At 52.1% G+C, this 26700-nt stretch overlaps 13 protein-coding genes and 1 non-coding gene across 14 annotated transcripts; 8 read left to right on the top strand and 6 right to left on the bottom strand.

Annotated features, from left to right (window-relative positions):
- Nucleotides 1–125: 125 nt before the first annotated feature.
- BDV17DRAFT_264324 (DNA replication factor Cdt1 C-terminal domain-containing protein) lies at nt 126–2037 on the top strand. Its single transcript, XM_073758002.1, has one exon. The coding sequence runs from the start codon at nt 260–262 to the stop codon at nt 1922–1924; it is 1665 nt and encodes a 554-aa protein (XP_073615290.1). The 5' UTR covers nt 126–259; the 3' UTR covers nt 1925–2037.
- Nucleotides 2038–2281: 244 nt separating this feature from the next.
- On the top strand, nt 2282–5418 carry BDV17DRAFT_264325 (mismatch repair ATPase MSH2). The gene is made up of 2 exons (XM_073758003.1): nt 2282–2382; nt 2471–5418. The coding sequence occupies exons 1-2, from the start codon at nt 2359–2361 to the stop codon at nt 5294–5296; spliced, it is 2850 nt and encodes a 949-aa protein (XP_073615291.1). The 5' UTR covers nt 2282–2358; the 3' UTR covers nt 5297–5418.
- Nucleotides 5419–5581: 163 nt separating this feature from the next.
- BDV17DRAFT_264326 (phosphatidylinositol N-acetylglucosaminyltransferase subunit Q/GPI1) lies at nt 5582–8468 on the top strand. The gene is made up of 4 exons (XM_073758004.1): nt 5582–5892; nt 6005–6326; nt 6383–7517; nt 7564–8468. The coding sequence occupies exons 2-4, from the start codon at nt 6192–6194 to the stop codon at nt 8436–8438; spliced, it is 2145 nt and encodes a 714-aa protein (XP_073615292.1). The 5' UTR covers nt 5582–5892; nt 6005–6191; the 3' UTR covers nt 8439–8468.
- BDV17DRAFT_291672 (uncharacterized protein) lies at nt 5773–6163 on the top strand (the record flags this gene model as incomplete). The annotated part of the gene is made up of 2 exons (XM_073762181.1): nt 5773–5892; nt 6005–6163. 2 exons carry the CDS (start codon nt 5773–5775, stop codon nt 6161–6163), a joined length of 279 nt encoding a protein of 92 aa, XP_073615293.1.
- Nucleotides 8469–8480: 12 nt separating the features above from the next.
- On the bottom strand, nt 8481–9171 carry BDV17DRAFT_264330 (uncharacterized protein). The gene has a single exon (XM_073758005.1). It carries the CDS (start codon nt 8924–8926, stop codon nt 8696–8698), a length of 231 nt encoding a protein of 76 aa, XP_073615294.1. The 5' UTR covers nt 8927–9171; the 3' UTR covers nt 8481–8695.
- A 512-nt stretch (nt 9172–9683) lies between these two features.
- BDV17DRAFT_t84 lies at nt 9684–9755 on the bottom strand. Its single transcript has one exon. It is a non-coding gene; the product is annotated as a tRNA-Glu (tRNA).
- Nucleotides 9756–10115: 360 nt separating this feature from the next.
- On the bottom strand, nt 10116–11486 carry BDV17DRAFT_264331 (class II aldolase/adducin domain protein). Its single transcript, XM_073758006.1, has 5 exons — nt 11109–11486; nt 10761–11021; nt 10549–10681; nt 10305–10473; nt 10116–10234 (listed from the first exon to the last, which is right to left on the bottom strand). The coding sequence occupies exons 1-5, from the start codon at nt 11407–11409 to the stop codon at nt 10160–10162; spliced, it is 939 nt and encodes a 312-aa protein (XP_073615295.1). The 5' UTR covers nt 11410–11486; the 3' UTR covers nt 10116–10159.
- A 224-nt stretch (nt 11487–11710) lies between these two features.
- On the bottom strand, nt 11711–12898 carry BDV17DRAFT_264334 (protein SYS1). The gene is made up of 2 exons (XM_073758007.1): nt 12459–12898; nt 11711–12382 (listed from the first exon to the last, which is right to left on the bottom strand). Exons 1-2 carry the CDS (start codon nt 12704–12706, stop codon nt 12007–12009), a joined length of 624 nt encoding a protein of 207 aa, XP_073615296.1. The 5' UTR covers nt 12707–12898; the 3' UTR covers nt 11711–12006.
- A 137-nt stretch (nt 12899–13035) lies between these two features.
- Nucleotides 13036–13837, top strand: BDV17DRAFT_97289 (cytochrome c oxidase subunit 6B family protein). Its single transcript, XM_073765422.1, has 2 exons — nt 13036–13349; nt 13473–13837. The coding sequence occupies exons 1-2, from the start codon at nt 13131–13133 to the stop codon at nt 13593–13595; spliced, it is 342 nt and encodes a 113-aa protein (XP_073615297.1). The 5' UTR covers nt 13036–13130; the 3' UTR covers nt 13596–13837.
- Nucleotides 13838–14079: 242 nt separating this feature from the next.
- Nucleotides 14080–16983, bottom strand: BDV17DRAFT_282024 (putative RNA-binding protein (Nab3); the record flags this gene model as incomplete). The annotated part of the gene is made up of 5 exons (XM_073760134.1): nt 14080–14615; nt 14669–14889; nt 14943–15420; nt 15473–15652; nt 15723–16983. The coding sequence occupies 5 exons, from the start codon at nt 16981–16983 to the stop codon at nt 14080–14082; spliced, it is 2676 nt and encodes an 891-aa protein (XP_073615298.1).
- Nucleotides 16984–17805: 822 nt separating this feature from the next.
- BDV17DRAFT_97286 (peptidyl-tRNA hydrolase domain protein) lies at nt 17806–18683 on the top strand. Its single transcript, XM_073765421.1, has 3 exons — nt 17806–18168; nt 18245–18505; nt 18559–18683. The coding sequence occupies exons 1-3, from the start codon at nt 17960–17962 to the stop codon at nt 18647–18649; spliced, it is 561 nt and encodes a 186-aa protein (XP_073615299.1). The 5' UTR covers nt 17806–17959; the 3' UTR covers nt 18650–18683.
- Nucleotides 18684–18764: 81 nt separating this feature from the next.
- BDV17DRAFT_282025 (snoRNA-binding rRNA-processing protein UTP6) lies at nt 18765–19999 on the bottom strand (the record flags this gene model as incomplete). Its single annotated transcript, XM_073760135.1, has 2 exons — nt 18765–19850; nt 19910–19999. The coding sequence occupies 2 exons, from the start codon at nt 19997–19999 to the stop codon at nt 18765–18767; spliced, it is 1176 nt and encodes a 391-aa protein (XP_073615300.1).
- Nucleotides 20000–20253: 254 nt separating this feature from the next.
- Nucleotides 20254–24048, top strand: BDV17DRAFT_97314 (putative integral plasma membrane protein). The gene is made up of 7 exons (XM_073765424.1): nt 20254–20449; nt 20502–21048; nt 21095–21221; nt 21328–21366; nt 21418–21502; nt 21555–23408; nt 23470–24048. Exons 1-7 carry the CDS (start codon nt 20411–20413, stop codon nt 23626–23628), a joined length of 2850 nt encoding a protein of 949 aa, XP_073615301.1. The 5' UTR covers nt 20254–20410; the 3' UTR covers nt 23629–24048.
- Nucleotides 24049–25115: 1067 nt separating this feature from the next.
- Nucleotides 25116–26651, top strand: BDV17DRAFT_97388 (uncharacterized protein). Its single transcript, XM_073765425.1, has 2 exons — nt 25116–25333; nt 25391–26651. Exon 2 carries the CDS (start codon nt 25413–25415, stop codon nt 26553–26555), a length of 1143 nt encoding a protein of 380 aa, XP_073615302.1. The 5' UTR covers nt 25116–25333; nt 25391–25412; the 3' UTR covers nt 26556–26651.
- Nucleotides 26652–26700: the final 49 nt, after the last annotated feature.

The following is a 26700-nucleotide window of genomic DNA, read 5'->3' on the forward strand; positions in this document are numbered from 1 at the left end:
CCAAAGACGCGTCGCGACGCGTTCCGTCCGCGAAATTGAAATTGGACCCATCCATTCGCAGTTTTAACCGCCCATCATCCCCTTACTCGAAGAGACTGGAAATTCTGGACAGATCCATTTCATTTCCAATCTCACTGATTTACTACGACCATTGTTTGGATCTTCTGCTCAGCTTCATGTTTAATACTTTACTCATACTGCTGTATTAATTTTCTGTTACAGTATACTACGAGTCTAATAAAGGGGAAATCACGACGCAATGCCTCGCACCTCTACCCGCGCCACGGCCACCGAACGCCTTCCTCGCGTGGCCTCGCAGCCGGGAATTCAATCTTTCGCAAGAGCGACCAAGCCCGGGCTCCGCAGTTCGGCGTCCGTCAACTTGAAAGACGGCAAGAGCGTGAGCACCAGCGCCAGCGGACTACCGGTCTCGCCTTCCAAGAAGCGGAAATTGTCTGAGCTTGCGAACGTCGGATCCGTTGCGGTCACAAGTACGGGAAAGAACGGACTAGAGACAACTGCAGAGCAGGTGGATTTGACGCTTACGCCCTCGAAGTCCCTCAAGTTTAGCTCTTTGAACCTTTTGTCGCCGTCGACTAGGGGTAGGCGGAGTGGGCACTATGTTGTTTCGACTGGAACCGAGACCGAGAATGAGACTGAGGCTGAGGCTGAGGCTGAGGCTTTATCGCCTTCGCGTGCGACGCGCTCGGCGCGTGCTGGAGCTCGAGCTGGGACTGAGATTGGGGTTGAGAATGCGATTGAGGAGCAGAACGAAGACGAGACTCTATTTACACCATCTACACCGTCAAAGCCTACCCGTACCCGCTCAATCGCAATTCCGAGGTCAAGGACAGCAAACACACTGTCGCCTTTACCACCCGCTGCCCGTCAAACTACACATCTTCATCCTCCTGCACGTCCGGCCGCTGTGGAAGAACTGGTCCGCCTGCACTCTGCGTTCCTCAAGGCGTTGACGATCCACGCTGCGCATAAAGGCGTTACGGCCCCCGCGGACTTGAGGGAATTTCTGCCGAGTGTTGAGCGGATTTGGAAGAAGAGGAAGGTTGTTGTTAAGGATTTGCAGCGGCTTTTGTGGGTTTGGAGGAATGGGAAGGAGAAGGAGAATGGGAAGGGGGATTGCGGGTTCCGGCTTGCGAATCATGGGCTGGGACGCGTTTGTTTGGAGAGGGTTGGTGGACGGGCGGAGAGGATTGAGGATGAAGGTGTGCTGCAGAATGGTTTTGAGGAGGCTGTTGAGTGTCTTTGGGGGAAGGCCTTGGATATGGTTGATGGCGACGAGACGAGGGTGGATTTTGTGGCGACGCTTGGTCTCGCAAGCATTGAGGAGTCGCTTACTCCGTTCACGGCGTTTCGGAAGGGGCAGCAGCGGCTGCAGGATTTGAAGGGGGGTGTGATTAAGATGAAGATGGGGGCGCTTGCGGCTGAGTCTGAGCAAGCAGGTTCTGGGACTTCGCCAACGAAACGAGATGCGACGAGCAGTCGGCGGCTGGGCCTTTTGGACCGGATCAAGAACAAGGAGCTGCGGCAGTCGAAGCTGCCTCCGCCGCCATCGAAGGACGTTCTTCTCCGTCGTGCTGCTGTTGGACGTGTCGAGGAGGTCGCGGGTGTGCTTGCTCTTCTCCGTCCAGCTGGCTATGTGGGCAGCGGCCCGATGGCGAGGATGGCGGTACAGCGAACCCCGTTCTGCCTGGAGACAATTATCCAGAATGTGCAGGACTCAACACGCAATCCCATCTCGGACAAAGAAGTGGAAGCATGTGTGGAAATTTTGTCCCGGGAAGACGTTGCCGGCCACTGGGTGAGCATTGTCGCCGTGAACCAGCTGAAGTCTGTCGTGTTAAAGTCTTGTGGCGACGTCCATCTCAAGGAGATGGGGGCCAAGGTGGCCCAGTTGAGCCTCTGATTTACCTTTTGAATACGCTCTTTTGTATACGTCGTCGACGGTTTGGATTCTATTTTGGTGATACCTCATAGCGGGCATTCTTGGAGTTATGGCTACGGAAGCATTTCATGTACGAATTGCATTAGCGTTGCATCTGATATCTGTATGATAGACTATACATAATCAATCACTCATCTGAAAGACTCAATTCCTAAAGGACTAAGGTACAATGTCGAGTTCTGTCCACCGAGTTCATTCTATAGAGAACGCTGATTCGCCAGAAACCACTGTAGCATGACGCGGAGGCACGTGACCGTGTCGCGTCTAGCACGCGCCAAGAACCTATCTATCGACGGATAAGAGGCCGGGGAAACGAAGCTCCAACACTGCTCCAACAATACTACAAGCCAGCAATTAAGTCACCTTCAAGTTTCCAGGAGAGGCTTGCTGGCACAATGTCATCCCGACCAGACCTCAAGGTGAGCCCAACCTTCCATCTCTACAACCCGCAACATCCCAATCTCGAAGCAAAAGAAAGCACTTCCGCTAAAAGCTACGTTGAACCAGGTCGACGACGAAGTCGGCTTCATCCGCTTCTACCGCTCCCTTCCCAAAGACAATGCCTCAACCGAAACAATTCGCATCTTCGACCGCGGCGACTGGTACTCCGCGCACGGTCCAGAAGCCGAGTTCATCGCGCGGACAGTCTACAAGACAACCTCAGTCCTACGGCACCTAGGCCGCAGCGAAACCGACCGCTTACCATCCGTTACAATGAGCGTGACTGTGTTCCGCAACTTCCTACGGGAGGCGTTATTCCGGTTGAATAAGCGGGTTGAGATTTGGGGTTCTGCGGGGACGGGAAAGGGTCAGTGGAAGAGGGTTAAGATTGCATCGCCGGGGAATCTGCAGGATGTTGAGGAGGAATTAGGGACTATGACGGCGGACGCGATGGGGTCTGGTACGGGGGCGCCGATAATTCTCGCTGTGAAGATTAGTGCGAAGGCTGGCGAGGCGCGGAATGTGGGTGTTTGTTTTGCGGACGCGAGTGTACGGGAGCTTGGGGTGAGTGAGTTTCTCGATAACGATGTATACTCAAACTTCGAATCGCTTGTTATCCAGCTCGGGGTTAAGGAGTGTCTTGTTGTTATGGATGTGAATCGGAAGGATGTGGAATTGGGGAAGATCAGGGCCATAGCGGATAACTGCGGGATAGCGATATCCGAGCGGCCCGTTGCGGACTTTGGGGTGCGTGATATCGAGCAAGATTTGACGAGGTTGTTGCGTGATGAACGGTCTGCGGGGACGCTGCCTCAGACGGAGCTGAAGCTTGCAATGGGGAGCGCAGCGGCGCTGATCAAGTACCTTGGTGTTATGTCGGATGCGTCGAATTTCGGACAGTACCAGCTGTATCAGCATGATTTGGCGCAATTTATGAAACTCGATGCGGCGGCGTTGAGGGCGCTGAATCTTATGCCGGGCCCGAGGGATGGATCGAAGAGCATGAGCTTGTTTGGGCTGTTGAACCACTGCAAGACGCCCGTGGGTAGTCGGTTGCTCGCGCAGTGGCTGAAGCAGCCGCTGATGGACCTGGCGGAGATCGAGAAGCGGCAACAGCTTGTTGAGGCGTTTGTCGTGAGCACAGAGCTGCGGCAGACGATGCAGGAGGAGCACCTGCGGTCCATTCCAGATCTGTACCGTCTTGCGAAGCGGTTCCAGCGGAAGCAGGCGAACTTGGAGGATGTGGTGCGTGTGTATCAAGTTGCGATCCGCCTGCCCGGGTTCGTGAATTCGCTGGAGAATGTCATGGATGAGGATTACCAGACGCCGCTGGAGACAGAGTACACGGCCAAGCTGCGGAACCACTCGAATAGTCTTGCGAAGCTCGAGGAGATGGTTGAGGCGACGGTGGATCTGGACGCGCTCGCGAACCACGAGTTCATCATCAAGCCGGAGTTCGACGATAGCCTGCGCATCATCCGCAAGAAGCTGGATAAGTTGCGCAACGATATGCATCGCGAGCACGAGCGCGTTGCGAAGGATCTAGGCCAGGAGATGGATAAGAAGCTGTTTCTGGAGAACCACCGCATGCACGGGTGGTGCTTCCGTCTGACGCGCAACGAGGCAGGCTGCATTCGCAACAAGAAGGAGTACCAAGAGTGCTCGACGCAGAAGAACGGTGTGTACTTCACCACTTCGACCATGGCGACCCTGCGCCGGGAACACGATCAACTTTCTGGAAACTACAACCGCACGCAGACGGGGCTCGTCTCGGAGGTCGTCAACGTCGCAGCCTCATACTGCCCCGTTCTGGAGCAATTGGCTGGCGTCCTTGCCCACCTTGATGTCATTGTTAGCTTCGCGCACGCCTCCGTCCACGCACCAACAGCCTACACCAGACCGAAGATCCACCCGCGCGGTACAGGAAACACAGTCCTCAAGGAAGCGCGCCACCCGTGCATGGAAATGCAAGACGACATCTCCTTCATCACCAACGACGTCTCGCTCATCCGCGACGAGTCCTCATTCCTGATCATCACCGGTCCCAACATGGGCGGTAAATCGACCTACATCCGCATGATTGGCGTCGTGGCACTCATGGCTCAAACAGGCTGCTTTGTGCCTTGCACCGAGGCAGAACTCACCATCTTTGACTGTATTCTTGCCCGTGTCGGTGCCAGCGACTCGCAGCTCAAGGGCGTGTCAACGTTCATGGCTGAGATGCTGGAAACATCGAACATCCTCAAATCGGCGACTTCTGAGTCACTGATTATTATTGACGAATTGGGCCGTGGAACAAGTACATACGACGGATTCGGTCTTGCGTGGGCCATCTCGGAGCACATCGTCACGGAAATCCGCTGCTTCGGCTTGTTTGCTACGCACTTCCACGAGTTGACGGCTCTGGCAGAGCGGTATTCCAAATCCGTTAAGAATCTGCACGTTGTCGCGTTCATTGGAGACGGAACTACGAAATCAGAGGAGGAGGAAGAAAAGAAAGCCCAGCAAAAGGTGACCCTCCTCTACCGCGTCGAACCCGGTATCTGCGACCAGTCCTTCGGCATCCACGTCGCCGAGCTCGTCCGCTTCCCCGAGAAAGTCGTCAACATGGCGCGGCAGAAGGCCGAAGAGCTGGAGGACTTCACATCCGCTGATTCCGAAGGAAAGTCTAACGGCAAGGCTGACTCCGCGGCTATCGACAAGTACTCGCAGGAGGAAGTTGAGGAGGGCAGCGCGTTGCTGAAGGCCATGCTGTTGAAGTGGAAGAATGCGATTGAGGAGCCTGGGAAGGAGATGACTGTCGAGGAAAAGAGGCAGGTCATGAGGGATCTTGTCAAGGCAGATCCGAAGTTACAGGCGAATCGGGTCTTCCAGGGAATTCAAGCGTTGTAAATCTGATCCTGTATGAGTGCCAGTCCGCTTGTTAGGGTTTGTTTCGGGCTATACTTTGTTCTGTTCATGGTGGATTGGGCGGGCGTTCGGTGGGATAGATTTACTGGGTAATGTTCGGATAACTAAATACAACATATTTCACGTTTTGAACATTTCGATTATATCAGAGTATTCCTGCTTAAATGCCATGCTTGGTCCTGTAGTATAGATCACGTGGGGCAGCGGTGCAGACGCATTGAAACGGGAGTAAATAACGAACTTCGGTGACATCCATTCCATTCACTCCCTCAACACCGACCGAAACACTCATTCGTCTACTGCGCTTTCCTCTACTGATTTCCCTCGTACACCTGAATCGAAGAACCAGCCTTCAAACTCATCGAAGAGAACTCGCCTTGTCCCTCGCTCGCTATGTCCCTCCAGTTCAATTGAAGCTGGTCCATAGTCCATCCGCTCCGCAACAGCTCGACTCCCGAATGCACCCCTTTTCCATCCTCACCCTCGGCATCTTTGTTGCGGGCTACATCACCGCGCGGTGGGATCTCGTCACCCGGCTCTACGAACTAGCCATTTTCGCCTGGGATCACGGCGTGGTGGTGAGTTAGTCCACTTACTCGCGCGCCGTACCGCACCGCACCGCGCTTGCGCAACTTCCCCAATGCTCTGCTTTACTTTGTTCAACACACTAACCAGCGCTGTACATTACAGACCAGAACTCTAAAAGGCTTCCTCTTCCTCTCCGTCTTCTTCTTCCTCCTCATTATCCCAATCAACCACCTCGCGCAAAAGGAGTGTGGCCAGCACCCGCGACCCGTGCACCTCGGCGTCTCCGCCCGCGAACAACTACGCCGTCGAGGCTCGTTCTAGTCCCTAGCACTACGTGGAGGATGACAATATGCAGATGAGCGATGGACTGCTACGGGTATTTTGGCCATACGATCTTCCCCGGTCGTCGGCGCCGGGAGTAATTGTGGGTTGGCGGAATTCGGAGCTGGATTTGTTTGTGTTGGCTGTGCTGGAGGATGTCGAGGTAGTTCGTATTTGGGAGGCTGTTACAAGTGGTTGCTAATGAGTTCTACTGGGCAGCCTCGAAGCGTCGACAATGCTCTCCGCGCGGGCATTCTTTTCCGAAACAGCCCCCATCCTGTTCCGCGCATTTTCGGCCTCTGCGGCCGGTCGTCAATGCATGTCCTCGGTTCGACTAATATGCGAGATCCGCCGATGGCATTCAATTCGTCGCATTTGGTTGTCACTACAAAGTCATCGAGTAGGGTCCCGAGGATATATTGTCCGCCGGAGACGGGCCTCTCGATTCAGGTTATTATGTTCCATCATCCCGACCCGACTAGGATGGAGTATATGTCGCTGAACCCTATATCGCTTGCTCTGGAGGACAAGGTGCTCGCGATAGACAAGTCAGACGCAATGTCGGATACGAAGGAAACTGGGGAGGCGATGCAGAAAGCTCGAGCACAGAAATTGGTGGATAAACTGAAACTACATACGGTTGTGAAGCATGTTGCGTCGCATAAAGAGTTGGCGCTTCCGTTCATTGTGAACCAGGTGAACTGCGCTTACGAGATGGGAAAGCTGATAGAGAAAAACAGCAGCCATATTGGAACCCGCGTGAAGAGGAGCATGAGTGTTTCGGAGCGAGTGGTTGAATCGGCAACGACAGCGTGGGACCTATTCGTGCTAGGGGTGTCGTATGTCTTCTGGCAGTGGATATGGCCTGTTGTGACTCGGGTGTTTGTAATCGGGCTGGTGTTTCACCGTGCCATCGCGGACGTTGTCCTGCAGGTCCTGGAATGGCGCGCTCGGCCGGATGCTGCGGCATTGAAGGATATTTCTGCGACAGCACAGCAGGTGGATATCCGCCTGCAACAATTCTGTTATTGGCCTACGCAGTACGTCAAGTTGAGGCAGAGGAAGGATGACTGGGAGAGCGTGACGACTTACCATGCACACTACATCCGATTCTATAACAGCCTGTGGCTTGTTGCCAACGATGTGATTATCGGCATTGCCCTGGGCTCGTACATTATCGATAATGCCAACTGGGTGGCGTATCAGATCAACTTCGTTCTCTCTGGTTGGACCGTGCAGGGCTTGCAACGGACGATCTCCTGGCTGATGGACTGGCCTGCCGGGTTGAAGCTGAATAACGAGCTTGCTGCTTTTCTGGGTGATCTTTTCCTGTGGGTTATTGAGAATTGGGCAGGTAGGACAGATTTTTCTTTCGGTCTAGATGTCTGCTAACCCGTCAGCGTGCATCGCAAATCTCCAACCCTACCTCCCTCACATTATATACGTTATCGGCTGCGCAAGCTTTGCCGGTGCCAGCATGCCAATCGCCCTCTTCTCAGACCTCATCTCCATACTAACCGTGCACATCTACTCCTTTTACATTGCCTCTGCGAGGATATTCAACTGGCAACTCACGATCATCATCTCACTCTTCCACCTCTTCCGTGGGAAGAAGCGGAACGTCCTCCGCAACCGTATCGATTCTTGCGACTATGACCTCGACCAACTGCTTCTCGGGACTATACTCTTCACGGTCCTCTTCTTCCTCCTACCTACGGTTATCGTGTTCTATCTGGCGTTTACCTCTGCGCGGATGTTGATCATCTCGCTCAAGGCGGGTCTTGATACATGGCTGGCCTTCCTGAACCACTTTCCTCTTTTTGCATTAATGTTGCGGGTCAAAGATTCGAGGCGGTTACCAGGTGGAATCCGCTTCGAACTCCGCTCAGAACACGACAGCTCCCCCAACAACACCTCAGACCCAACAATACACTACATCCACCTCGAATCAATCCCGCTAACCCTCCGCGCCATGTTCGACCAGTACTTCCAGCTCGGCCACCGCCTCCGAAAACACTACCTCTCCCCCTCCGTCATCTTCTGCCTCTTCACCGGCCGCTTCGTGCCGCCCATTCACCGCCGCAGTCTCTACAGCATGCAGTATAGCATGCTTCCTGATGTCCGGCCATCGCTTGCTCAGGTGTGGAGCGAGTTGACCCAGCCTAACAGAAAATCTGGTGGCGGTGGTGGCAGTTCGAGTTCGAATTCCGCGGGCGCGAATGGGATGCTGAAGGTTCCGGTCATGGGGGAGGGGAGGAGACGGGGACATCGATGAGTCGAGAGAAGTGAGAACGGAACTGGGACTGTATAAGTAGTAATAAATGATATTCTTATTCCATGGTACTCGAATCGACAATAAGAAACCTCAGACATTTCGCTCATTGGTATATGCATATGTATGTACTTGGTTCATCGGAAACAAAGACCCGGGCCTTCTCGATATCACGAAATCTCAGCCAAGCCCAGCTCAGCAACGAGGTTAGACCTCGCCCGCGGTCGTGTCCATAATAATCCCATTCCACCCAAACTCATTCACTCCTTCACATCTTTACTTTCCATCTTAGGCCCCTCGTTAGCATCCTTCCACCTCCCCGCAACCTTCTGAAACGCCTTAGTATCCGCAGCGCCGGGGTGCTCGGCCTCGAACTTGGCGATCTGGTCCTTCATGTACGTGTTGTGCTCGGCAGCTTTTGACTTTGCTTCGACGACCGGTTTCGGTGGGTTGGGCGTGTTGCCGTGTGTTGTTGGGATTGTTGTGTCCATTTTGATTGGTTATTGGGTTGGGTTTGGGTAGGTTATAGTGCAGAGTTGATAGGTTGGAGAGTGGTATAAGTAAAACAGGTATCTTTGAATGGTTTGTTTGTTCCTGCTAATGGTGGTATTGTATTGATCGAAGGAGAGACTGGTTGGTTATTGTGCTCTATATGTACTGCGATGTTCTTTACCTATATATATAGTCTGTGATATTGGGGTGATGATATCATCATTACTCTGAACAATGCCATGACATCAATCATCAAGCTTCGGTAGGGCTGGCGAAGGAGTTAGTGACCGCCAGGCAACACTATTTACTATCCTGTACGTATTCGCAGAGCGCAGAGACACATTCTTCATACGGGGTAAACATACGTACCCTACATATATAAGGCATATCATAAGCCTGCCGATAGGATCCCGCGGAGCATGCCATAAATGATTACATTGATGTCTGCTCGAGTGTACGTAACCCTCGAGTATAGTAGAAGCATGTCATGTTGGTCCGATGCTACTGGCCCTTGGTTCTGAACAATACTAATGGTCAATGGTCACAGTGTGAATTGGTGCCCTTTATCTGTCACTATTCATCCATTTACTCGAACCCAAGCTATTCCAGATCTGTTACCGTCTCTCACACGGCAGCCCGGGGTCCGGTTCAAGCAATAAGCCCTCATAAATTGTTCAGAAATGCGAGAGCATGAGCCAAGATAACGGTCATTGCCACGTAGGCCGCTCACAGAACAAAAAAAAAAAAAGGAAAAGCTTCCGATGCGGGGAATCGAACCCCGAGCTGCCGTGTGAGAGACGGCGATGTTAACCATTACACCACATCGGATGTTGTTGAAGAAAGAAATAAATCTGCACTAATACGGCACGATCTTGTGCGACTTTTGCCGAGATGAATCGGTGGGTTTCGAATTGTCCAGTAAGGTTTGCTAGCGCGGTTTCGAACCAGAGTTTTGGTGCGGCGTTTACGCCGAATAGGTATATCGCTCGGATCCACCGGATGCTAACCGTTTCTGAAACATTCGTACTAGCCTTATTTAGATTAGAGCGGTGTGCGAATAGTAGCACGTCTGCAAGAACTCTACGGAACGGAAGCAGTTGGTCATTCATCCGTTGTGACCCGTCTTAAGGACAGTCAGTCCATTTGTTTTTGCCGAACCAAAAGCATAAGAACCATGAACTAGATTATATTCCCGTCAAGACCAGAAACCCAAATAGCCCCCTGGTCAGTGGTCACTGAAGAACCCGCCCGTTACTCTCCTCAACAATCAGATCAAACTCCGGCTGGAACTCCTTGTAGAAGTTGTGCTATACCGGCATTAGTATATTCCATTCCTGGGGCTAGAGCAGATGGATGAAGAAACAGATGAAGGCTTACCGCATTCTGCGCTGCATCAGCCGTATACTTCGCAACATGATCGGGGATAATCTTCTTCGGGATCCCGTTCGCCGCAGCCGCCTCGGCCATCAGCTGCCCGTGACAGGCGTGATCGAGACTGACGAAGAGCCAGGCGGCTTCGTCGACGGTTGAGCCGACTGTTAGGAGGCTGTTGAGTGTTGAGGTTAGCGCGTTTTCATCAAGTAGAAAGAAAAAGACGGGGTGATATATGATAATGATATACCCATGATTTTGAAGAATACAACCAATATTGTCCTTCCCCAGCGCATTCGCAATCGCCCGTCCCTCGTCAGCAGCCAGTGCAACGCCACCGTGGTCCTCGTAGACACTTAGCTTGCCGTAGAAGTTGCACGCATCTACACATTCATCGACATACACCCATTAGCCAACACGGCCCACGCACATACAAAAAAGGAAAGGAACAAAAGGACAAACCCTGCGTAAGCATCTCAACAGGCTTCCCAAAAACGCTCCACGTCTTGCCATAAATCCCATGCGTATGCGCCGCAGCCATAACATCCGGCCGAGCCTTATGGATTTCGGAATGGATCATGAAGCCTGCTTCGTTGATGGGTAGTTGCGCGCCGCCCTCCGTGACGTACCCGTCGCCGTCGACGAGGACGAGATCAGACGCTTTCATGGCGCTGAAGTGCTTTGCGAAGGGATTGATCCAGAAGTGGTCCTTTAGGACGGGGTCTAAGTACCGGACTTGAAGTTAGCACCTTTCTTCTCTACAGTCTAAATGGTAAAGAACGTGATGGATAGGAAGGAAATACGACGAACCCCTCACAGAAATATGCCCCGAAATCCCCTCATTGAACCCCTCCTTTCCAAAATACCGGAATGCAGCGGCCATGTGCTCCTTTATCCATTGGCGCTCGGCGTACGAGTCGCTGAAGGTCGGGATGCCTTCGAGCTTGACCTTTCCTGCGCGGTCGCCGCGCGCAACGGCTTGGAAGACTTTGTCTTCCGAGGCCGAAATGATGTTTCTTAGGGTTGTATTAGGGTTCGTTGTGCTGGGTGTAGGTGTTGGATCTACGACCACCTGGGGCTGAGAGGTGGTTTGGGTGGTTGTGGTGGACATTGTGTCGTGCTTGGGTGGGACACTGTAGGGCTGGCCAGGAAAGAGAGAAAAATGTAGAGATAAGATGGATCGAGCTGGAGGAGATATACAGAGGAGTTTATTCGAGAAGTGAAGGGTATTTAAGTTCTTCTGCTGTCTTATCTCCGCACCCCACTTGGAGTTGGAGAAGTATGCCTCCATGCGCCGATGGCGAGCCTGTTGTGAGAAGGCGCATGTTGTTTGGAGGCGTCTGGACGAAATCAGGAGAACCAAGAATTTAGACTGTCTCCCCGGTATCTCGAGGAAATGTCATGACATAAGATAGTTGATACCGACGACGTTGTGCATTGTCATCATAGTATGGTATAAATATGTATTCTGTCAACCGAGAGTTGAGCTGCTCTATTCACGTAAAACGATGGACGCCGGAATACAGAGAACAAACGCCACCTCTACAGATGCGCATGCAAGCTAGGGTATACACTAATTAGTTACAATGAAAAAGAAGAAACGAGATGCCCGGGAGCACTGTAACAGCCTTGGTAACGACAGCACCTGCCGGGAGAAGTAAAAAGATATAACAAGAAAAGGTAATAAAGTGAATGCCAGACAGACGGGCTATACTGCCCCATCCGCCTTCATATTAACCATCTCATACTCGCCGCCTCCGGCATTGCGTCCCCAGCCCGGAAGCCATCCTCCACCACCACCACTGCTTTCGCCAGCCTGTGACGACCCCCGATCTGAGCTCTGCGTCATGCTGCCAGTGCCAATCCCACCGAAGCTAATCGGCTGGAGCTCCCTCCACCGACATGCCCAGATTCCAAGGGAAACCATAAAGGCTGCGCTGGCGCATTGCAGTCCCCACCAAAGGAGATTCGACGGCACAGAACGCGTGTAGAACGTCGTCGTAATAAGGTGTATGAAGTGAATCGTGAGAGCGAAGTCGGGAATGAGTTTCGAGCGGGAGACGAGGAGAAGGAGGAATATCACACTGATCATCCACAGTTAGCCAACTGCAACTCCATGGTCCATTCCACGACAAGGACAGAGAAAATATCCGGACGCACCATAAGAAACTATTCAACATCCATACCAATCCCAACATCCACCCCAGCGTCGTATCCCCCCTCAACGCATTCCAGCTAAGCACCAAATCCAGCGAAAACGCCGCACCATAGACAAGCGTTGTAAAGAGAATCAGGGCCGTCGCGGTGACATAGTAGGCGGCTTGCAGGAGGAGGATCTTGCGGACGATCTTCAGCGGTGGAAGATCTGTTCGGGCCCCCGCTGGAGGAGGTCGTCGGCGCGGGGGCATGAACTATATGGACCAGCGACGGACTGGGTTTCGGCGTTTTGGGCTCGGCCAAGGAAGGGAATGGGCCGATGAGTTAGAACGTCGAGAAAGTGTATCGTTTCCTCTTTCCGATCGAAGGAGCGTTTTGCGAGGGGATGTATCTTGTACAAGGTACCAGTCAAAGGACCTTGCACATCAAAAGGTTTGATGAAGTGGTGTAAATGTAATGAAGCTGTCGAGAATAGAGCTCCGCCAGCCGTTGGAGTTGACTTGGCCTAGCGCCACATGACCAGCGGAAGCCATGCTGCGGCCTGCCACTGCGGAACTGCGGAGCCAGGTCAACTCCGAAGTCCAAGTCCAAGCTCCAGTCTCTGCCATACTCTCCAGACCAACAACGCCCTTTTCTACTCATATAAATACCAGCGAAACACTCACTTCAAATACAATGGGCTGGTTCTCCTCGACACCCACAAACCAAGCCTCCGACGGCGGCCGGATAGCGCCCGATCGAACCTCGCGACAAAAGTGCTGGGAAAGCCGCGACCGATTCTTTGCATGCCTGGACAACAATGATATCATTGATTCGGTCAACGGGGATAAGGAGGCGAGGAAGAAGTGCGGAAAGGAGATTGTGGAGTTTGAGGGTGCTTGTGCGAGTGCTTGGGTATGTTTGACATTACTGGGGGGTTAAGCCGGGGAGATATCGAGCTGTGTCCACGGCCGCGCGTTTGGAATGGGCTTTTTTATCTAGAGAATAGGTTGAGCTGCTGCTGATGCTTGTGAGTAGGTCAAATACTTCAAGGAGAAGCGCGTGATGGAATATAACCGGGACAAGACGATTGAGAGAATCAAGAGAGAAGATGCGGCTACAGTCCAGGACCTGAAGTCGCAAGGGTGGACGAACAAATAGGGAACATAAAAGAAAGCAAAAGGGATGTTGGATAAACCCGAGCACGGGGAAGATGAGCTAGGCTCTTATACTTGTACTATAGTTACGCTTAATGACTCAAACTTCTCTACCCACTTCACCAAACTTGCATTAGAATTATTGCAGCTCAGGTTTGTTGCGCCTGAGCGGGAATGGTTTGCGCTCCCAACCAGGGTTTAAGCACCTGGGAAACCTATTGATGGAAATAACAAGATGACCGACGCCGAGGGACATGGTTTCCCAGAATAAAACAAGCAAATCGAAAACTATCTAAGCGCTGACTCCCCCTACCCATCAAACCCGAACGACGAAATGGTCGTTTCGAACAATACCGAGGAGTATCCCATTCCTTCGAAAACAAGTAGATAATAAGAAAACAAACGCCAACTCCAGTAGGTGCGAAATCCGTGATTCTGATGAACAGGAGGATGCGGCAGAACAAATGAATTCAAGAATAAATCGTGACTCATTGTTTCCATTTGCCCAACTGGCTCATGATATTCTGGACTTGATTGGGAGCGATGGCAGGTTGGCCTTGGGGCTGGGGCCCGCCGAGTCCTTTAGCCAAGAGCGACAATAGATTGGGATCGGAAATCGCTGCGGGATTGGGACTTTGCAGCGGGAATTGCTGCTGTGGAAGAGGTGGTTGCGGAGGATTGAGCGGAACGGGCTGTCGAGTGGCCGCGCTCAAAAGGCTCGCAAGGTCTGGAGTGGAAGATGCGGAAAATGGTTGCTGTGCGGGCTGTTGGAGTGTAGGAGACCGCTGTTGCTGCAGGGCAGCCAAGAGAGACTGCAATCCAGCCCCGTCGAGGTGAGAGATGGCATTTGCGAGATTGGGCTGGTTTGGAAGTGTAGGAGGGACTGGGTGAGGCAGCGGTGCGGATGGGATTGGTGGAACACCATAAGCAGGCGACGGAAGAGGGACATTGGGAGCGTTTCGTTGCATGGACTGTGCCTGCACGACAATACTAGCCGCAACACTAGGTTCAACGTCCGGAAATTCTAAGATGTAGCCGTCAGTACGTGGTCATGTACCTTGACAGGTGTAAACTCACCGTTAAACTGGACATTGTTGGGACCCGAACTCCGATCGAATACTTGCAGCGGTATTTTCCTAGAGATCTGACTGGGCCTTGAAAGTCTCACCACAGCGAGAACGCCCTCCGAAATCTGGCGCTTGACCGCAGCATCGAGAGGAATTCGTGGTCCTAACACTAGAACATCTACCCGCAACCCTCTATTTCGGAAGCTGCTTTCAACGTGGAACACAAAGTGCCTGTACGATTTGTTTAGTCACCCATCCTTCGCAAGTCGAGAAAAAATCCTTACCTGTCCAATTCCTCTAGAACAAGTATTTGCACGTCGGGAACATCTCTGGGGGCTCGCCTGGGAATAGGTAGGTCCGCATCGCTGTTGTAATTCGCGCGACCGCGGGGGCTTGGACTGCGGTACCGTCTGTCTCTTCCAAACGGCGAGCGGGAGCGCCGTCTTCGATCAAACCGCTCCGGAGTCCTATCTCGGGATCGATATCCTTCGCGTGGCCGATACCCGCGAGGAGACGGTGACCGTGGAGAGCGGAAACCCTCCCGCCTGCGGTGAGTGGGTTCATCCCGGAAGTCACTGAATGGCAGCCTCCCTGATTCGTGAGGCCGATCAAAGCGATCCGCCGGGGCCCTCGACGACCGATTACTTGGAGGTCCGTTTCGACTATATTCGGGTGACCTCGAACGACGGGGAGGAGGACGTGAAGGTTCTGATGGCGCCGGCGCCGGCTTGGTGTTCCGCTGGGGTTTTGAGATTTCAAGGTCTGGAGGGGATCAGTGTCTGCTTAAGAACTCGATTAGGACCATATCACTTACGAACTTTCCGGCCTCTCACGATAGCTCCCTGTTCTTTCTCAAGTGCTCGTTTACAGGCCGGGGCCTCAAGAAATTGTATGAAACCGTAGGCTTGTTTGATCGATATCTGGGCAAGCTTTCCGTAACTGTGGAAGATGTGGAAAAGATCCCGCTTTGTTACTCTTTCGGTTGGTAAGTTGCCTATAGTTTAGATGCATGGTTAGACACGATTCGTTCAAATACTGAGAAGTGATATCGGGTGTATACTGACCAACAAATAACCTCGATCCATACGGGAAGCGATCCCAGAGACCCTCGGTCACGTAAATCCGTTCATCATGCAGGAACGAATCGTACTTTTTCTGTACATCTGCACCCCAAGGTGCATCATCGTCTTTGCGGGGCGGCTGACTATCAATGCGACTATTCTTCTGGGTGACGGGAGCTGGGGTTTCTTGGGACTCCATTGGAGCGGATGGCGACTGTTGAAAGCTGGCAACCGGGGGGGGAGGGAGGGAACCAGCACCTGAAGAAGTCCCCGGAGCACCAGCTGTTATCGCAGGCAGTCCAACATTAGACTGGTAACTACCCTGCTGGGCCGCGTAAGGGTTTGGATTATTTGGGGCAGCATGACCAGGAAGCTGATGGTATGAACGTATATCATCGCTGGGATTGTAGTTGGGATGTATAGAAGGCTTCTCTTGGGGTGGAGGCCGAGGGGGTAGGCCGAGGGAAGATTGGGTAGCCTCGTCAGTAGAAGCTTGAGGGGAGGCAGAAGTGTCGTCTGCTGGGACGGTGTTTCCAGAAAGCGTAGGCGCGGAGGGGGATGTTGAAGAGGATGGGAGGTTATCAAGGAGGTTCTGAAAGTCGACACCGTTTCCAGCGTTATCCTCCGGTCTTTCTTCCGCGTCTAGTCGACCTTGCGGCGCGGGCTGGGATTGCGAGGCGGCGACAGAATGGTCTACCCCGTTCACAAAGGGATTGTTGCGAGCAGCATGGGAGGGAAAGGAGGGGGCACCGGGGACGGGTTGGGTTAGAGGGGAGCTAGGATCTGATGGAGGACATGCCGTTAGAAAAAAGTCTGCTGTAACTTTTGCGACGCTCGAGGGCTCTGAGGAGTTTGAGGATAGGACTGGGTTGGATAGGGAAGGCAAAAGGGCAGCTGTAGCCGCACTGGAGGGGGAAGTGGAAGTCGTATCCGCTCCCATCAACCCATCATTGACTAAGAGAGGGCCGGATTGGAGGCTACCTTGTATATGCGATTGATGTTGCGGTGGTCGCTGCGGCTGACCACCCGTATCCCCCGTCACCTCGCCGGACCTTGTGTAGTTGCCACTCGGATTTGTGTAGTGGTTGTTTTCATAAAGATACTCGGCTTGTCCGTAAGTCGAGGTGTCGTTGAACACGGGGTCCATTTGATTTTGTAGCACTGGAATACTGGCAGGTTCCGCGACGTGTAGCGGGCGAGGGCTCTCGGGAGTCAAGGTCTTGCCGCGAAAGTGAAGAGCCTCATCTGGGGAGTCTGGCGTCATGTAGTCCAAGGTGAAAGTATGGATTCATCTACAAACAAACAAGAGGATCCAAGGGCGACCGAGAAAAAACGAGCGAAAGCAAGGCTGTCAACTTGTCACGATGAGCGCAGAGCTTAAGTGGGGCTATCACGAAAAACCAGGCGAACGGGATGGAGCACCGGAAGACGGCAGTGTGATAAAGGAGCTGGGAGATGAAGTGGGCGATGGGGGAGAGAAGGGAGGTGAGTTGATCTATGGCGGGGAAGAGAATAAAGAGATAGGTAGGTAGTCGAACTGATAAGGAAGGAGGAGGACGTGGTGCCAGGGATGGCAGAGGGCAGAAGCAAGAAAGATCTATCGGAGACGGCGGAAAAGTTGGATGGACTGGGAACAGGAACCACCAGTCACGAAACAACAAATAATAGCGCCAGTCACCGATCGTAATAATGCGTTAAATTCCACGCAGGAGGTCACCCTCTGATCTCTGACTCTCTGGGTCCTTCGGTATGCCGGAGCAATTATTGATGGCAGCCTGGGATGGCACACCGTGCAGAGAACTGTGGCTGAAAAGCGACCAGGAGACTGGAGGAAGCTGGAGGCGATGCCTGAGTATCGAACTAGTGGCGGATAGAATCCCAGCTAGTGAGCTTATGGGAAAGCCATGGAAGGCGAATAGAAGAGCATTGTGAAGAGCTGGAGAAAGTGATGGAACTTAGAGAAGAGGATGAGTGTATAGAGTGAAGGAGACTGGGAGGAGGAGCAGAGTCTGCAGCGCAAAATGGGGCCTGGCAGTTGGTGAGGTGATCGGTGGGGCCGAAGGTTGTCGTCCAGGATTGACTGCAGTGAGTCTGGACTCTGGGCCTTTCATGGCGCTGCTCCCGTCCATGTGATCATTTGCTGGACCTCGAGCTCGAGCTTGGACCTCCGACAACGGTACTTGCATGTCAATCTTATGATCTGATTCTCAGTATTATGGTTGTTCTTTACACATAGCACCATGTTTCGTACACTCTTGTCCTCACCCTTTCTCCGATACAGTGTGCCATTCCGGCGGTCTTTCGCGTCCCGATGGGCGGACGTCCCAGAGGAAGAGTTAGCTGCAGCTAGAGAATGGCTCTCCAAGCTCAACTCCACAACTATCCCCCGTCACGTCGGCGAAATCTCTTTCAGCCGGTCTGGCGGCCCCGGCGGCCAGAACGTGAACAAGTCTGTCCCCGGCCCCCGCACTCGATGAGGTAGTACAAGGATGTCGGCTCTAACATGCAGGGTTCGCCCTGGATAGGGTCAATTCCAAGGCGACGCTGAAGGTGCCGCTCGAGTCCTTGCTGCCTCTGGTGCCGCACATCATCCATTCCCCGCTTCAAACGTCCCGCTATTATGCAGCCAGAACAAACAGTCTGGTCATACAGTCGGAAGAATCGCGGAAGCAGTCCGATAACGTGGAGGCGTGCTACGACAAGCTCCACAAGCTACTAGAACATTCCGCAACGAGCGTCGTTCCTGGCGAGACACTGCCGGAGACCAGAGAGCGCTCGAAGAGACTGTGCGTATACTATCACTACTACTTGAACCGTGAATGTGACTAACACCGAACAGATCCAAGGCCGGAACAGAGGCTAGAATCAGGGACAAAAAGAAGAACAGCAGCAAGAAGGAAAGTCGACGAGGGAGCCGTGACGATGAATGATTGCTTTGCTACCAACTCTATATAGACCGAATTGCTGCTGTACATCGTATGCCAATAATAAACGACTGTTAATGACAACTCCGACAACGCCACATGACCGGAATCAAAACCACGCTCACTGAAGAACCTGCTCGGCTTTGTGGATGGTGGCGGCAATGACCTTTTGAATCGAGGGATCCAAGTCCTTTGTCTTTTCCACTGTACGCAACCAGCGGACAACCTCCTTCGCAACTCCAGGTTTCTGACGATGTTCCTGCAGCCGTGAGAGTGCTGCTCCCAGAGCCCTCGGGAACTCGGCCGAAGTGGCTTTGATGCCAGCCGTAGGGAATTTGATGTAGCATATCAGTGTATGAGGGCTGGCGGGGTTGGTCTCTTGCATTAATTCCAGGACGTGTGACAGGATCTTCTGAAGGCAAGGCACATCTTCGAACTCAAAGGCCATGTCGAAGAACTCGTGGGCGAATCGATCATCATGGTCAAATGCTTTGATGGCGGAGTCGAAGATAGCGACAGGAATCGCGCCACTAAGCGCGGGTGTTGAATTGAGGGTCTGTAGGGCCGCTTGATCGACGTTCTCGTCCCTCGCAGTAGGGTTGATATCTTCCTCTGTAAGTTGTGGCATCATGATCATGTCGGCATCAAGGTCGTCGCCGGAGGCCTGCGGCTTGGGTGCCTCCATCTTTTCATCGAGTCCCAGTATCCGCTGTCGTGCGACAAGCTTAGTGATGTAGATGAGCTCCAACTTGGCATACTGAATCCATAATTTCCTGGAGCTCTTGCAGATCCTCAACCCTCTTTGCATATAATTCCTCGCTTGTGACATGTCGGCATGATCGTCGATAGAATATTGCGCAGCGTAGATCCACAAATCAGCATTAGATGGGTGAAGTCGCAACGCATCCATCAAGATCGTGCTGAGCTTCTTGTACGCTTTCTGTCGTCGAGCGTATTCAATATACTGTATCCATAACCCGATATCGCCGTGAAATTTGCGAGTAGCACGATCGAGAACGAAGAAAATCCGACGTTGTCCACTAAATCCTGCCGACTTGATCCCCATGCGCTTTACCCTCTTCTTTCGTAGACTGTCGAGATTCATCTCGTACTCAGCATACCGTACGAAATCGACGGGCTGTGCGCCGCGCGCATTGATTTTGTGTTCGAAGTCAGATCGCTTTTTGATAATCGATGTAATCTCGTCCTGCGAGATTTGTATATCAGTTCCCGCCAGATAGCAGCATAACCCTGTGCGGAGCTTACCTTGTTGAAGATCTTTTTCTTCTCGTACTCCTTGAGCTCCGGAACGGACTTTTCCAGGAAGAACCGCGCTTTATCGGCGGTGGCAGACATGACTGATATTTTGATAGCTAGTCGCTGCTATTTTTTGGTCTGGGTGGGCGTTGACTAGACTTGCGAAAGCAACTGACCTCAAGCACCGGAGAAAAAGTCGCTTCATCTGATAGCCCGCACTTTTTTCTTTGGTGCCTTAACTCTCAGGCCGGCAGTTCGTGGCCGCTTGCTAGATCCGCACTAGCGTGGTCCGCCCGTTGCCGGATCTCGAACATCCCATACAAAGGTTCGCTTCTTATGCCTCGCTGGCCTCAGGGGTTCTCTTTTTTTCCGTGCCCTTTGCCACTTGCCTTTCCCTTGCTCTCTTTTCTTTCTTTCAATTAATCTTCTAATTCTTGACTCTCTCTAAGCATTCTTTTTGTTTTTTTCTTTGGGCCCCTCTAGAGACTTGGAATCTCACCGTGCGCGACGATGGCGCCGAGGTTTAAAGATGGGGACGCTGTTGCGACGGTGAATGCCCCCAGTTGTTCTCTACTGAATCCAATTGCTGAGAAATTGCTAGGTTAACGGAAAATGGGTGTCCTGGGCCCATACCGCCGTCGCCTACACAGCCTTTTTCAGCGCCCTCATTGTCGGAGTCAGTTTGCATTTCCATAAGATTGTACAAAACGAGCACTACGGCTATCCGGATGAATGGTTTCCTTCCGTCTCAGCGACCATTGGTGATCGATACCCCGAACGTTCGTTCTTCCAAGTCTTCATCGCCATCACATCCGGCCCCCGGTTCGCCCTCGTCTTTCTTTGGTACCTTGTGACTGCTCGGCCGAACGCGACGCTCCCGAAGTTCGTTGCCGGAGTTGGACTATTCCGGACGTTTACCTGCGGTGGCTGGACATATGTTACCTCGACGGACGACCATGACTGGCACGACATCTTCATGATTTCGTACTTGGTCGCGACTTTGCCTTGGACACTTGGTTGCCTCGCCCTGAGCCCGAACAACCGTTGCGCTGTCAAGTACAGGAAGATTCTCGCCAGTCTTTTCTTCGGTACTCTTGTTCCGTTGATCTACTACTTTATTCAGCACAAAGTGCACAAAGTACCTGGAGGTAAGGAGACCTTTGATTACTCGGTCCTCATGCTAATACCTCACAGCGTATACAAGATACGCCTTCTTTGAATGGTCTCTCATACTGTTCGATGTCGGGTTCGACGCCGTTACCGCGCTCGACTTTGAGGCTTTCGAAATTGTGGTAAGGGATATCAAGGGAATTAGTCGAGGGTATGTACCGTGGCTTCCGAAGTAATGCACAGCCGGAAAATGTACAGTTGCCAGAACGCAGACGATGGTATATTGAGAGACATGATCTAAGATGAATTTATTGCAGGCAGTTGAAAACTACTGCCGACTCCGTCCTTGAAAAAGAGTGTGTACAACTCCACACTTTGGGGATCTTCTGTTGTTAACTCGTAGACAGGAAGGGAAAGCCTGTCGGAAACACCTTCGGCCAGGGCTTCTTCTGGAGTGAAGTTTTCGACGCTGCTGCGGATGCGTACAGTGGAGTACATATTAGAATGCTCCCCTTTTAAAGCGCGCTTTACTGACAAACCGCAGTTCGTGTACTGGACGAACTGGACATCCCTTCCTGTCCTTGTCTGGTATTTCCCGCTCTGGTATATGGGAATTTCTGGATACGAGGTCGTTATCCTCGCCTACGTCTCGCCCATTCTTCTCGCCATTCCAGCTCTCAAGTCCCTGGCGGTCAAGAATCCGCGTATTTTCCATTTCCTGTCGCTATCCGGATTCCTTGCCTACAAGGTGCAGGATCCTGCCAACAGGCTGTTCCTCAGCACCTTTGCTGTTTCTTGCAGCTGTATCACTTTCGCTGCCACACTGTTCGCAGACAGGGGCCAAAGCTCAAGACTCGAGTCCCGCATCTTCGCATGGGGAATTGGATTGATCATGTCCAGCATTGCCAAGTTTGCTGGTAAGACTAATAACCCGGCTTGGCCCATAGTTCATGCAAGCAATGGTGGATGGAACAAGCTCGCATTATTTCTTGCTGTCTTGGCTGGCATGCGGGCATTCAGGGCTCCTACCAGCAGTGGTGGCGATTATTTCCCCTCGAACGGCAGAAAGGGATCTTCTTTGCTTGCCGGACTTGGACTCGGCAGTATGGTGTTCCTGATGCACTACCTCCTGTCGGATTCTAGTACGATGATCGCGTGGGTTTGGGAGGGATATCCAGTCCGTGGCCCTCTCGCTGTGCCTCACGGTGCCCTCACTATTTTCGTGATGGGTGCCGGACTCGTGTTTGGGTTATTCTACCCCAACGTTGCCGGAAGCTGGACTGCCTTCGGAATTGGCTCGCTTGGCGCAGCTTTTCTCACATGCTCCAGCCATTGGAGTGGATACTACGGCGCTCTCACAATTGCCTTCTATCTCTTGGCAATCTCGCCCATTATGATCTCGTCTGCCGTCCGTCATTCGCCCGCTCCAACCTTCGGTCTTGCTTTCTTTGTCTATGTATTCCTGCTCCTCTTCCATGTCTGGGTTGTTGCATATGCGTTTGTTCCTGGTGGACCCTTCGTGAGAGAGCACACCGACTGGCTCATGACCATTGCGATGCTGTTAATTGGTGCAGGTGTCTTCTCTGCGGCCGTTTCGCGAACGAGCAACCCCAAGAACAACGTCATTAGCCCGAGCGGCAGGAGAACGCGCTCTTACTACATCTATGTGCTTGTCGCTTTGCAACTTCTGTCTGTCTCGATTGCATACCTTCGTTTCCCGACCAACGATTATACGCCCTACCACAAGGAAGAGAAGGCCGTCACTGCTGGTATTTGGACCGTGCACTTCGGTCTCGACAACGACATGTGGGCCTCTGAGCGACGCATGCGTGATGTTATCGAGGAACTTGAGATTGATGTGCTCGGCCTTCTTGAGTCAGACAACCAGCGCATCATCATGGGCAACCGCGACATTACCCAGTTCATCGCCGAAGATTTGGGCATGTACGCTGACTTCGGACCGGGCCCTAACAAGCACACCTGGGGTTCTGCTTTGCTGTCGAAGTTCCCTATCGTTAACTCTACCCACCATCTCCTTCCCTCCCCTGTCGGCGAGCTCGCTCCTGCCATCCACGCTACCCTGGACATGTATGGTGAAATGGTTGACGTTGTCGTCTTCCATTCCGGACAGGAGGAAGACCCCGAGGACCGTCGTCTGCAGACCGAATACCTGTCAAACCTCATGGGCTCTTCTCCCCGCCCTCTGATTTTGCTGAGCTACCTCGTAACCAAGCCGCTTGAGGGCAATTACAACACTTATGTTAGTGAGTTGAGCGGCATGAAGGATATTGACCGAACAGACTGGGACCGCTGGTGCGAGTACATTCTCTACAAGAATATCAAGCGAACCGGTTACGCTCGCGTCAGTCGCGACTCCATTACCGACACCGAGATTCAGGTAGGTTCCTCCCATCCATTACCAGCCCGTACTGCCGAGCCTTGTTAACCCTGCCATCTAGGTCGGCAAATTCGTCGTTGGAGAGCCTGAGCCTGAGAACGAGATGATGATCCCCGAGGAAATGGTTCCTAAGGGTCTCCGATTCCCCGCGTTGTTCCGTGGCAAGGGTGTTCGCGGTCACCGCTACCATGTCTTCAACGAGCCGAGATACTGGCAATAATTGACTCAAGGAGTCGATGCCCTTTGAGTGATTACCTTGCTACAAATGCGCCAATTTTTTCTCGCAGAATATAGCGGCACTCATCTCGGTTGCTGTCTGCTAGTCCTAATAACCATGACTGTGTATATTGAATCAATGGCCGAAAGCCTATGCTCTTTTCATTGTAGCTATTCATATTTGCTTCCTTGTATATAAAATTGCTGACGATGGTGGTTGGGGGAAGTTGCTGCCATTCCTTGAGTACTGGCCCGTGCATGCCTGCGTGCGAATTCACATCTGCTTCAGCTTGAGGTCTCGATTCCATCGCACGAGGAACCTCCTCCCGTCCTCTCTAGCATGATTTCCTTGCAACCAGTCGTACAAGGTTCACTTCCTTCTTTCTTTGTGAAACGCAGGTGCCAGCGATTGCTTTCTACTCTTCAGGATTCAAGGCCTTTTGTAGTACCCAAACGAGGCCAAGGAGCGGCATCGGAAATGCTGTGAAGAAATTGGGAAAAGCTTCCCCGGCGAAGGCCAACCTGAGAATGCTAGCAGCCTATCAAGATCCAGACGACAGGATTACCTTCGGTGGCGATCTTCAAAGGACATGTGGAGGTTGAGGAATTCATGCTTCCAACACAGACACAGCTTGGCACATCATCCGCATCACAGTGTGCAACATTGGACTATGCGTTGTTATTGGCGCGGAACACTGTCCCGCGTTGACGAGGAATATGCCAAGGATGGCAGGAGGCTCGATATGAGTGATGCACTTTAGCAGCTATGATACGCTGCTGCGATGACTGCCATGCACCAACAACCTCGGAGATTGAGATACGCGAATCGTACGCAATATGCAATACCTGCCCCTAGAGCCAAGTACCAATAGATACTGACGAAAAACTAGGACAAATGAGTTGACATGGTTGGTGCCGATCATCGCTCCTTGACGAAGTCGTACATAGGCGAAACGTCCGAGGAATGCGCCCAATGCTTCTCTGTTGATCACTATCACAAGAGCCCTTCCTATAGGATGGCCCTGGTCCCTATGAGAACAAGACAAGAAAGTTCAAGCTTCATCGCTTTGTCCTCACGGCTATTGTCGGATGACTCTTTGCCCTACGGCGCTGAGATACCCTTTGGAGTTTGAATGTCTCAGTAAAGTGCTTACGCTTCGTCATATACTATTTTGGCCTCACTTCGCTTGAGCTTATTTGCGGGAGTATACTACGTTTTTGAGTTTCCCTGTTACAGCGTCAAACTATGTCAGAGCGTTGGCCAGTGCTCTAGTTCAGGTGAGTACTGACTCCGTGATGATGATACGAAATACCTCCAAGAGCAACACTAAATTTGGACAGTGACCAGGTCTTTCAAGTCAAAAACCTATTTTTGGAGGTGAAAGCACCGTCATAAGCCCACGTCTCGTGCTTTCAAGTCAAAAAAAGTATGTACAAAGAACCAGTCGCTCGACCCTTGCTCACCATCTTTCAGGCTTATAAGAATTTCTTTGTTCCACAAACGTTGATTGTCTTTATCACAAAATCCAGTCAGCCTAAAAATAAAGACGCGCCAGTAAGTTAAGCGAGACTCCCAGACTGATAATGGTCATGCTCATATCGCCCAGACTTTCTCGTTTCTTCAGAGTTCCAACTACTGTGTATCAAGTGATTACGCTGCCGGTTACCATCAGGCAACACTCCTACTACCAAGCGACACAGCGATAGATGTAAGTTCCCGTGCCCAACCTAGGAAGCTTTTCTAGAGACGTTCTAACGTGTGATAGATCCTCGTTTTCTTATAAAAAAATGCCTGTGGGTATGCCGGTCATACGTAAGAAACAGGCGCAGGCGGAAAAAGCGCCGAAGAAAAAGTCGCCGGGCAGGATGCCCCTATGCTATGAACCCAAGCCCAGAGAAAAAATGGAAGGCAAACTTCCCGTTCCTCTTCCCTGGAACGAGATTCCAGAATCCCCAGTTCAACATATCGAGCATGCTGAGCCCCAGGATTTCTATCCTGAGAGAATGTGTCGGAGCCCTATCCAGATGCCTCATATGACTGCGCCGATCAAGATCAAGGGCACAGAGCTAGGGTTGTCGAAATTGAGCAAGGGCGCCCCGCCAGAAATGTCTCCTCGAGTTGGGGATCCCCCAAACAAGAACCTCCCAAAGATTTACCTTGGTGATGAATCGCCTAAACCGCGCTGGCTGATTCGGCCGGTTTCCCCCGTCTTCGAGCAAGACACCCCATCACAGCCGTCAGAACCACAAGTCCCTCAGCTTCCAACACTAGGGCAACTACGCTGGGAATTTGATGCTGGTCTGCCTGAGGTACATGGACAGGACGAGAACCAGCTACGCGAGTATGCATACTGTTACCTACGGAATTCCCTCAGCGATCCGATTGTTCGAGAACAATTAAGGGAGATGATTTGGAACAGTCGGTTCGCGCCCAATGTCGCCCATGTTGAAGACCCGTTGCCAGTCCCTCCACCTCCGCCACATTTCAAAGACCAGAAACCCTCAGATTATGCAAACCTTCGGCCGCCAGTGTCAGCTTCAGCACCTGACGATTATACTTTCATGTATCCCGGCTATGAGCGGCCATCACTCGCTGCAAGATCATATAAAAGCACTCGTATGTACAATCTTCCGGTTTTTGCCGTGCACTGTGCTGAAATTTCTCTAATACAGGCTCGCAGCATACTCGCAGGTCAACACTGGAGCAGCTTAATAGTTTCAATTTTGGTGACCAGAGCCAAACGCCCAATACCGCCTATATTCCCACTCCTTACGAGGTCAGCTGTGCCAGCAGTAGGTCAAACAGCACAGCGTCAAGCTCCGGCACCACTCTCAAAGAATACGAGCCCGAGTACCATCGTGAACTCCATGACGATGATCAACACCACCACCTCCGACCAGGTGAGTATAAGTGGATTTGGATTACCCTGACGGTCCTCATACTAGCCTTATTCCTGTGCCTCTTCCTCTACGCGTTCAAGATACTGCGATGATGTATGATGTAACTTAACAAAATACATACATATCTTGCAAGCAAGCCATATCTCCATGCATTCCAACAGGTATACTCTGAATG

Source organism: Aspergillus undulatus, assembly GCF_047715775.1.
Source record: "Aspergillus undulatus strain CBS 261.88 unplaced genomic scaffold BDV17scaffold_26, whole genome shotgun sequence".
NCBI lineage: Eukaryota > Fungi > Ascomycota > Eurotiomycetes > Eurotiales > Aspergillaceae > Aspergillus > Aspergillus undulatus.

Excerpts from the sequence above, each read along its gene's own strand:
- BDV17DRAFT_264324 (XM_073758002.1), top strand. The coding sequence starts at position 260 with ATGCCTCGCACCTCTACCCGCGCCACGGCCACCGAACGCCTTCCTCGC.
- BDV17DRAFT_264325 (XM_073758003.1), top strand. The coding sequence starts at position 2,359 with ATGTCATCCCGACCAGACCTCAAG. Across the intron at positions 2,383-2,470 it reads CATCCCGACCAGACCTCAAG|GTCGACGACGAAGTCGGCTT; the intron begins GTGAGCCCAACC and ends ACGTTGAACCAG.
- BDV17DRAFT_264326 (XM_073758004.1), top strand. The coding sequence starts at position 6,192 with ATGCAGATGAGCGATGGACTGCTACGGGTATTTTGGCCATACGATCTT. Across the intron at positions 6,327-6,382 it reads CTGTGCTGGAGGATGTCGAG|CCTCGAAGCGTCGACAATGC; the intron begins GTAGTTCGTATT and ends TCTACTGGGCAG. Across the intron at positions 7,518-7,563 it reads GGTTATTGAGAATTGGGCAG|CGTGCATCGCAAATCTCCAA; the intron begins GTAGGACAGATT and ends CTAACCCGTCAG.
- BDV17DRAFT_264330 (XM_073758005.1), bottom strand. The coding sequence starts at position 8,926 with ATGGACACAACAATCCCAACAACACACGGCAACACGCCCAACCCACCG.
- BDV17DRAFT_264331 (XM_073758006.1), bottom strand. The coding sequence starts at position 11,409 with ATGTCCACCACAACCACCCAAACCACCTCTCAGCCCCAGGTGGTCGTA. Across the intron at positions 10,682-10,760 it reads TGTTGAGATGCTTACGCAGG|ATGCGTGCAACTTCTACGGC; the intron begins GTTTGTCCTTTT and ends ATGAATGTGTAG. Across the intron at positions 10,235-10,304 it reads CTGATGCAGCGCAGAATGCG|CACAACTTCTACAAGGAGTT; the intron begins GTAAGCCTTCAT and ends ATGCCGGTATAG.
- BDV17DRAFT_264334 (XM_073758007.1), bottom strand. The coding sequence starts at position 12,706 with ATGCCCCCGCGCCGACGACCTCCTCCAGCGGGGGCCCGAACAGATCTT. Across the intron at positions 12,383-12,458 it reads ATGTTGAATAGTTTCTTATG|TGTGATATTCCTCCTTCTCC; the intron begins GTGCGTCCGGAT and ends GTGGATGATCAG.
- BDV17DRAFT_97289 (XM_073765422.1), top strand. The coding sequence starts at position 13,131 with ATGGGCTGGTTCTCCTCGACACCCACAAACCAAGCCTCCGACGGCGGC. Across the intron at positions 13,350-13,472 it reads GTGCTTGTGCGAGTGCTTGG|GTCAAATACTTCAAGGAGAA; the intron begins GTATGTTTGACA and ends GCTTGTGAGTAG.
- BDV17DRAFT_97286 (XM_073765421.1), top strand. The coding sequence starts at position 17,960 with ATGTTTCGTACACTCTTGTCCTCACCCTTTCTCCGATACAGTGTGCCA. Across the intron at positions 18,169-18,244 it reads GGCGGCCAGAACGTGAACAA|GGTCAATTCCAAGGCGACGC; the intron begins GTCTGTCCCCGG and ends CGCCCTGGATAG. Across the intron at positions 18,506-18,558 it reads AGAGAGCGCTCGAAGAGACT|ATCCAAGGCCGGAACAGAGG; the intron begins GTGCGTATACTA and ends AACACCGAACAG.
- BDV17DRAFT_97314 (XM_073765424.1), top strand. The coding sequence starts at position 20,411 with ATGGCGCCGAGGTTTAAAGATGGGGACGCTGTTGCGACG. Across the intron at positions 20,450-20,501 it reads ATGGGGACGCTGTTGCGACG|GTTAACGGAAAATGGGTGTC; the intron begins GTGAATGCCCCC and ends AGAAATTGCTAG. Across the intron at positions 21,222-21,327 it reads ATCAAGGGAATTAGTCGAGG|GCAGTTGAAAACTACTGCCG; the intron begins GTATGTACCGTG and ends AATTTATTGCAG.
- BDV17DRAFT_97388 (XM_073765425.1), top strand. The coding sequence starts at position 25,413 with ATGCCTGTGGGTATGCCGGTCATACGTAAGAAACAGGCGCAGGCGGAA.